Source organism: Phyllobates terribilis, unplaced genomic scaffold (assembly GCF_046119375.1).
Source record: "Phyllobates terribilis strain yellow unplaced genomic scaffold, ASM4611937v1 Scaffold_11__3_contigs__length_659146591, whole genome shotgun sequence".
NCBI lineage: Eukaryota > Metazoa > Chordata > Amphibia > Anura > Dendrobatidae > Phyllobates > Phyllobates terribilis.
In genome coordinates, this window is record NW_027362771.1 from 191390540 (window position 1) to 191399539 (window position 9000).

A 9000-nucleotide genomic window follows, 5' to 3' on the forward strand; every position below is an offset into this window, starting at 1 on the left:
CCCCAAAGATCCCAAGAATGGACTGGATTTAGTCTCTCTGAAATAGAACACATCTGTTTAGATGACAGGATGAGTTTGGGTCCTAGCTCTCTGACCCTACTGATCAACATCTTCTAGTGGGAAAATTCTTTAAAGGGAACTTGTCAGGTGCCCTAGTCCCTCTAAACCACCACCATGTCTCTACTTCACCCTATTTAAACATTCTTCGCATCATCCACAAACAGGAGCTAAAGTTTGTGGAGCAAAAGTAGCTAAAGTAAAAAAAACTTCTAATGTCACTCATTATTGCATAAAGTAGGCTCTCCAGGATTTATATAAAGAAGAAAAAAAGATCAAAAGCTGGAAATGTGTTAACTAGTGATGAGCGAGTATGTTTTGTTAACCCGGCGAACATGCTCGGGTGCTCACCGAGTATCTTCAGCGTGCTCTGGGTATTATGTTTTATTCACTCTGCTCGTGATTTGCGACTGTTTGACAGCTTTAATACATGTGGGTTAGGAGACCCACAACCAGTCAGAGGTGTGAATCCAGCCTAAGTCTGAGACTGCAGTAATCATTAAGGCTGTGTTCACATGTTGTGTTCTTTTACTGCAATTCAAATCCAAAAACCGCTGCACAGTAGTTTTAACAAGGCAGAAAAAAAAAAAAAAAACGTAACATCTGAACGCATCCTATAAGTGGCATTTTGTGTTGAATTTAGAGAAATGAGAAAGCACTTGTTTTACTAGTTGTGTTGAGCGATTTAAATTGTTCTTGACTGGTTTACATCAAAACAGCAGATAGTTTGCCAACTTTGCTATGGAGGTTGAAGAATTTTGATTTCAACTGTATATTACATTACTGCTGCGTACTTTTCTAGATGTAGGGTTTTAGATGAATGTATGTCTTTTTGCCCTCAGAGAAGAGATTCAAACGTTTACTTGCAATTACGGCAGATTTATTCTAATAGCAAGATCTTGCATGTCACTCCATGTGTTGGTATGCAGATGTTCTAACACTGAGTACAATGGGCTAATTGGAGAGAGACCAAGATGCTCTTCAGAACTGGAAGCCTTACACACATAGCAGCATCCACTTACATACTTAGTTAACCTAAGATGAACGCAAGAAGCGGAGGAGGTAAAGTGAGGCGTCTTCTAGAAACGTAACTTAGTTCCCAATATTTGTGGGTTACATCAGCAAAATAGTGTCCTTTTTATTAGGCACAGTATCGGGATTATAGAACGAACACTGGGAAATAAAAGCATACAAATAATAAACTCTATACTAGAAGGACAATCTTCCATTATATTTATTTAAAATATACAAGCAAATAGTTCAGTGCGTTCAGTTAATATACATGAAAATATGTTTGTTCTTATTAATGTACATGGAAACAATGTTCTTAGCGAATTAGTTTGTAAAGCATACAGTAATAAGTGATTCCGTCATGTAAAGCTGTTCTGACAAAAACGGCTATTAAATATCTCGTATAAATCTGCTGCTTCTTCATACAAAAATGCAACATAAAAGGTAAAATGATTATTTATGCGCATCCAGAGACAATTTACAAGTTGTCTATTGTTAAGGCTTGTTCTTGTGGTCAACACTCACCGTCCAAAATATATATATAAAAAAAAACAGAAAGGGTGTAGTCAGGGAAAAAAAAATGTATTTATTTGATCACCATCATATTTTTTAGCACTGGATAGGTGATGAATGCAAGTTTTGTGGGATCTGACAACAATGTTACAACCAATCCTTGGTGACTGTCTAACCCAGCTGAAGGACTACTACCGCAAGGAGTATAAAATATTTTGGGCTGGAATCCTTATCTAATCTTTCCATAATGCAGAAAGTATTCAGAGTATTTATCTTCATATGCCTACAAATGCACATTCTAGAAAATGTATTCCATAAAAAAATGGTTCTATGTAACCAGTGATGACGTTCTTAGTAATCAAGAAGCTCCAAAACACGGCCAGATGATAACTATTAACTAATTAATTAATTGCTTATGAGTTGTCTAGTTTGGGAAAAAAAACTATTTTGCAGAACGCTCCAATGATAAGGAACCTTAATTACATGAAGCCAAAGTAAGGACAAGACTGGATGTTTATGGGTTTGCCATTATGTAAGAGAACATTGGGGTTGGGAAGCCGATGGGAGAGGGTTTCATTCTGTAGAAGGAACCCCATTGTTTTTCTTAGCTTTCAGTGATGTCTCAGCCCCGTTTCCTATACAAAAATGCCCTAGCCCTGCAATGTAATTAGTATAAGATGACTAGTCTTTTTGCATATGGCATTGGTCTGTCCTTGTCTCAGTAGGGTGCTGCCCGTGTCCAGCACATATACAGTAGATAAGACTGATTGAGACAGGCATTACATTGTAGTTGGAGTACATCTGGAAGGTAGACATGTAGGTGTTAAAGGCAACTTCTGTGAACTGAGCCTATTTGGTCAGGACTCAGGATAGTGAATGATAAATTACATCTATCACTAGGAGCTTTCATATGTTCTTGGATATTATCACTGGGTTAAAAAGGCCGATCCACTCGGACGCTGACCGCTGAGAAGCAGCGTCCCATACTGGCATACAGCGGGGCTACAAAGCTGTCTGTAAGTCCCCTCCATACTTGCTGTACAGATGGCAGCAACATTAGAGTGGTTCTCACAAATGGCATCACGACCCTGAAAACAAAAAATTAACAAATTACACATGGAAAATAGCTAATTATTTTATCAAATAAAACATACAGTGCCTACAAGTAGTATTCAACCCCCTGCAGATTTAGCTGGTTGACACATGCGGAATTAACTTGGCATTGTGACATTTGTACTGTAGATCAGCCTGGAAGTGGGAAATGCTCTGCAGCAAATTTTTTTATTTATTTATTTATTTTTTTTTTAAAACGATAAAAGTTAATTCAGCGTGTCATTTATTATTCAACCCCTCAAACCACAAGAATTCTGTTTGGTCCCCCAAAAGTATTAAGAAGTAGTTCAGGCACCAAGAATAATGAGCTTCACATGTGTGGATTAAAGATCTCTTTTGCCAGCCTTTTCTGACTATTTAAGACCCTCCCCAAACTTGTGAACAGCACTCAGACATGGTCAACATGGGAAAGACAAAGGAGCATTCCAAGGCCATCAGAGACAAGATCGTGGAGGGTCACAAGGCTGGCAAGGGGTACAAAACCCTTTCCAAGGAGTTAGGCCTACCTGTCTCCACTGTTGGGAGCATCATCCGTAAGTGGAAGGCTTATGGAACTACTGTTAGCCTTCCACGGCCAGGACAGCCTTTGAAAGTGTCCTCCCGTGCCGAGGCCAGGCTTGTCCGAAGAGTCAAGGCTAACCCAAGGACAACAAGGAAGGAGCTCCGGGAAGATCTCATGGCAGTGGGGACATTGATTTCAGTCAATACCATAAGTAACGTACTCCACCGCAATGGTCTCCGTTCCAGACGAGCCAGTAAGGTACCTTTACTTTCAAAGCGTCATGTCAAGGCTCGTCTACAGTTTGCTCATGATCACTTGGAGAACTCTGAGACAGACTGGTTCAAGGTTCTATGGTCTGATGAGACCAAGATCGAGATCTTTGGTGCCAACCACACACGTGGAGTTTGGAGACTGGATGGCACTGCATATGACCCCAAGAATACCATCCCTACAGTCAAGCATGGTGGTGGCAGCATCATGCTGTGGGGCTGTTTCTCTGCCAAGGGGCCTGGCCATCTGGTCCGCATCCATGGGAAGATGGATAGCACGGCCTACCTGGAGATTTTGGCCAAGAACCTCCGCTCCTCCATCAAGGATCTTAAGATGGGTCGTAATTTCATCTTCCAACAAGACAACGACCCAAAGCACACAGCCAAGAAAACCAAGGCCTGGTTCAAGAGGGAAAAAGTCAAGGTGTTGGAGTGGCCTAGTCAGTCTCCTGACCTTAACCCAATTGAAAACTTGTGGAAGGAGCTCAAGAATAAAGTCCACATGAGACACCCAAAGAACCTACATAACTTGGAGAAGATCTGCATGGAGGAGTGGGCCAAGATAACTCCAAAGACCTGTGCCGGCCTGATCAGGTCTTATAAAAGACGATTATTAGCTGTAATTGCAAACAAGGGTTATTCCACAAAATATTAAACATAGGGGTTGTATAATAATTGACCCACACTTTTATGTTTAAAATTTAATAAAATTCAACTGAGCAACATAACTTTTTGGTTTGTAAGATTTATGCTTCTGTTCATAAAACCTACTCTCGTTTGCAGTTTGAAGGCTCTAACTTATTTGCATCTTATCAAACCAGCTAAATCTGCAGGGGGTTGAATACTACTTGTAGGCACTGTATAGAGCAGATGTGAGTATAACAGATTTGTCCAGGTAAATGAAATATGAGTTTCGCTTTTCACTCCCAGACTTTTTTCTTCTATAACCGCACTTCTACCTGATTGTCTTATCACACTCTGCACTTCTCCTAAGTACAGTATACTTACTGCCATGTATGTAGTTCAACCTCCTCTTGTCATCCTTTCAGCCTCCATCATGATCCCTAACCTTCATCTTACATGTGATTCTCCTATGCTCTGTTATAAATCCCATGGGATTCTGTGCAGATGCAACACGACTCAGTATATCTCTGCCTGCTGTGGTAACAATGTGATTATCTTTCCCTAAATTCTTCTATATTAATAGTTAAGTATACAGTCAGGAGGCTGAACTGTGACTTTCTACATGATATCTGTGTGACAGGCACTGTGCAGTCATCATCATTATATTTGATATAAGCTTCTGTTAACCCGCCCCCCAGTGATGCAGTAAATGCATCATCATACAGAAACTTCTATTGACTTAGATGCTGACCCCTTCAGAAATCATAAAGCCAAGAAATGGAATTCCTACATGGTCAGTAGGTGATCATATGGCCCAAGGTGATACTGGCTGAATCATATATGTTGGGGACCAGTGACAGGATGAATTAAGAAAAATAAACCTGCAGTGCAATAGATAAAATGTCTAAGGCTAAATAAAGGTATTTAACATCAGAGCCTCTTAATATCAGGAACACATGAAAACCATGAACCGAAGCTGAAGTCGTTTTTTTTGGATAGTTCTCTGAGAGTGATAACATTACATGTAGACTTTCACCCTCTGGATAAAGTAAGTGTCCTGTACTAAATACAGAATGGCCTATTCAGTTACCCGCTCCATGTAATAAGGGCTGACAATAAAACGACTGCTGCTCTATGCCAAAAAGCAAACTGTATAAATCAATTGCTTCTTAACTGGAATGTGATCTCTTTTAGGTTCAAATATAGGTCAATGGTAAAGTGCCTCTGCCTCTAAATATTGTGTACTGAGGCATAAAAGGATTCTATCAGCACAGAATGGCTGTCTAAACCAAATACAGGTGGATCATGGCGTGGCTGAACAGTTCAGTGCACCTAGCCACCTGCCTTTTCCCCCTCCATCTCCGCCCCACCTCTTCTTTGATTGACAGCTCTGGCTTCATAGAGCCAGAGAAGGGAGGAAATAGGTGGTAGCAAAAAAAACTGCTGACGGATTCCCTTTAAAGAGGACCGGTCACTACTCCTGACATCGAAATCCTTGTATTCCTCATGAAATAACAATTCTGAATAATTATTATTTTTTGCACCACTTTCAATTTGTTTCCCTTCGTCTGTTATTCCTCCTGCAATTTTATAAATAAATTAAAATTGGGTGTTAGTGATCTCCCTTATTAATTGGGCATGTTCCTACCTCAGCACATACACTATGAAAGTAACAGTAAGGGCAGGCGGAATGGTGACACGCAGCTTTTCATTTACTTATATATTTTCTAGGGGGAATAACAGGAACAGAACAATGGACAACTGTAAAATAAAAAAGACATGGTGCAGAATTGCTATGCTATAGAAAATGGAAGACCTGTACTAACAGGGACAAGTCATTCGTGGTGACGGCCCCTCTCTGAGCTGTTACATGCCCTCCTGGTATCAAAGGCAAATACTGCAAACAGGAAAATGTGCCAATCCAGCTTGTATAGCAGACCTCCTACAAGTGGCGCTCTGGGCCTGGCATCAGTTGGGGGGTTTCATTTTCACACTACTGTAATGTAACTTGTCTTAAAGCGAACCTGTCAGCAGGATTTTGCTAAGTAAACTACAGGCAGTATCATGTTGGGGCTGCTGCACTGATTAATATGATACCTGAGGTGAAGAAATCCATCTTGTGTAATCAGTGTTTGCAGTTCTGAGTTAATGATATGCCCGTGCTCCGGGGCAGGACTGTAGGCAGGGTCTTATCCTGGTGCTCTGGGCCAGATCAGCAAGAAAAGACCTGCCCACAGGCCGCCCCGAAGCACAAGCATGTTCCTCATCATAGAGACAGCCAGACACAGAGACAACCAGAGAGAGAGAGAGACACAACCAGTCAGAGGCTCTCCGACTCTGGCTGTCTCTCCCGTCTCTGGCTGTCTCTCTCCTGTCTCTGGCTGTCTTTTTCCTGCCTCTCTCCCATCTCTGGCTGTCTCTCCCATTTCTGGCTGTCTCTCCCATCTCTGGCTGTCTCTCCCCCGTCTCTGGCTGTCTCTCTCCCATCTCTGGCTGTCTCTCCCGTCTCTGGCTGTCTCTCTCCCGTCTCTGGCTGTCTCTCTCCCGTCTCTCTGTCTGGCTTTCTATCAAAACTCCAAACACTGACTACACAAGAACCACAAGACAGATTTCTTCACCTCAGGTATCATTTTAATCATTGCAGCAGCCCCAACATGACACTGCCTGTAGTTTACATAGCAAAATCCTACTGACAGGTTCCCATTAAAGGGATTTTCCAGTTTTAAAAAAAACCCTCTCCCCCTGAAACAGTTTGTGTTAAAAAACAAACAAACTTCTTGTCTCCACCTTCCCAGGTCCAGAGCTGAGTCTTTGCTGCTACTCCCAATGTCAGTACACTGAGCTCTGCGACTTTGCCTGAATTGACTGGATGAGCCGCTGAGCTCACTGATTGTCTGCAGTGTTGATGACAAGATGGCAACACTGAATAACAGACATAGGTGACTCAGTGCTAGACCTGGGGAGAGTGGGTAAAGCACAATTTGTTTTAAAGCTAACTTCATCAGGGGAACAGAGGCTTTCTGAAACCGCCATGAAGGTGAGCTCTTCCACACCCGACATTACAGGTAGTGAGAGTACAGCCCCTCCGCCCGCTATCACACACCACTGGCACAGGATTTCTATATGGCCACTGGAATTTCTTATCACTATGTGGAATCTGCATTTCCATAGTAAAGCGTTTACCAGATGTGCAGGCAGCTGAGGATGGCGAAGAGTAGTCCTAAGACGAAGGCCAGCGGGATGGCGAGGAGCACGGTCAGCACCTTGTAGATGAGGTATTTGCTGATCTCAAACACGGCAGTGCTGCAGATCCACACTTTATCAAAGCTGTGAGTGGTGTCCGGCTCTGCGATCACATCCTCGAAGGAGAGCTGCAACACAAACGGAGCACACAGCAGGCTGACAGCAGCTCTATTAAAGGGACGGCGCACCCTAATATTCAGGCCGCTTCCATGTCTCATCACTCAGCTGGATACGATTTGCATCCAGTTCTGGTCGATGGTCAGATCTCACAGTGTGACATCTGTTTTTCATGCAGGCAAAAAAAATAATAATTCAATAGAAATCTTCCCCCATCCATTATGGCTGGACAGACGGACATATGTTATGTGTGGACGCAATGTTAGTGTAGGGGCTAGTTCACACTGAAATCCCACCATACTGTAGTAAGCTCCTCCAGTGTATACACCTGACCAGTGCAGGTGGCTCCTGTACCCCCGCTATAATGGGCACACGGTGCCAGTCATGCCCGCAGTCTGCCCAACATTACTATTGGCCGGATGAGCGTCAGCAAGACACGGACGCACCGTGCCATCCTATCATACCCACATCATACCCACACTACAGGGACACTGAGCCGCCAATCCCATTACATAGGATCTTTTATATCTTTAAATTACTCTGCAAAAACCAACAGATGAGCCATGTATCCGGGCTTGCTGCTCCTTGTAGTTCAGACCCATGTGCTCTGCCCACAGGAGGTGCAGTATCCTGCCCTGGCACGCTCAGGTGTGGCAGCGCTGGACTTGTATGGAGTGGGGGAGTTTGCCCAGTAACCCGCTCAGCTCTGCAGCTCCGCGCATCACTCACCTTCAGGTGCCCGTTCAGGTCGTGCGGGTCCCGGTCCGGCTGACTGTCATACGCCTTCTCCGTCAGCATCGGGGCAGAGGAGCGGTGGAACTCGTCCTCGTCCATGAAGATGCGGGCGTCGGCTTTCTCCTTCTCTAACCCCATGATTCCTCCAACTGGGGGAGACCCCGCGACTGCTCCGGGCTGCGCTGCGAGAAGACACTTCCTGGATGGTGCAGCTGCTCTGCGCGCCCCCCTGCTCCCGGTGTGAGTTGGTGCGGACTCTGTATTCGGGCGCTGGATGCCGGGCACGCCCAGCGCTCCACACCCTCAGAGCCGGGAGAGACGACCGCGGAGAGGGGAGTCCGGGCAGGGAGACTGTACCCAGGAGCGTGCAGGGACCGCAGAGCAAGGATCTCAGGGCAGGGACCGCAGGGCAGGGACCGCAGAGCAGGGACCAGAGAGCAGGGACCGCAGAGCAGGGACCAGAGAGCAGGGACCGCAGAACAGGGACCTCAGGGCAGGGACCACAGGGCAGGGTCCTCAGAGCAGGGACCAGAGAGCAAGGACCACAGAGCAGGGACCTCAGAGCAGAGCTATATCTGCGGTGCCCTAGTAAGTAGCATGCATGGGGTCGTGCAGGTACCTCACAGTGGGCGCAGTATGTGCGGTGCCTTAGTAGGTAGCACCAGAGCTAGCGCCTGTACTCGGGGGTCATGCAGGTACCTCAGAGTGGGCGCAGTATGTGCAGTGCCCTATTGGGTAGCACCAAAGCTAGTGCCTGTACTCGGGGGTCATGCAGGTACCTCAGAGTGGGCGCAGTATGTGCAGTGCCCTATTGGG

The 9000-nt window shown here is 44.8% G+C and overlaps 1 protein-coding gene across 1 annotated transcript; it reads right to left on the minus strand.

The window, feature by feature from the left end:
* Window positions 1–1273: 1273 nt before the first annotated feature.
* Window positions 1274–8504, minus strand: CAV2 (caveolin 2). Its single transcript, XM_073651916.1, has 3 exons — window positions 8179–8504; window positions 7273–7460; window positions 1274–2669 (listed from the first exon to the last, which is right to left on the minus strand). The coding sequence occupies exons 1-3, from the start codon at window positions 8320–8322 to the stop codon at window positions 2516–2518; spliced, it is 486 nt and encodes a 161-aa protein (XP_073508017.1). The 5' UTR covers window positions 8323–8504; the 3' UTR covers window positions 1274–2515.
* Window positions 8505–9000: the final 496 nt, after the last annotated feature.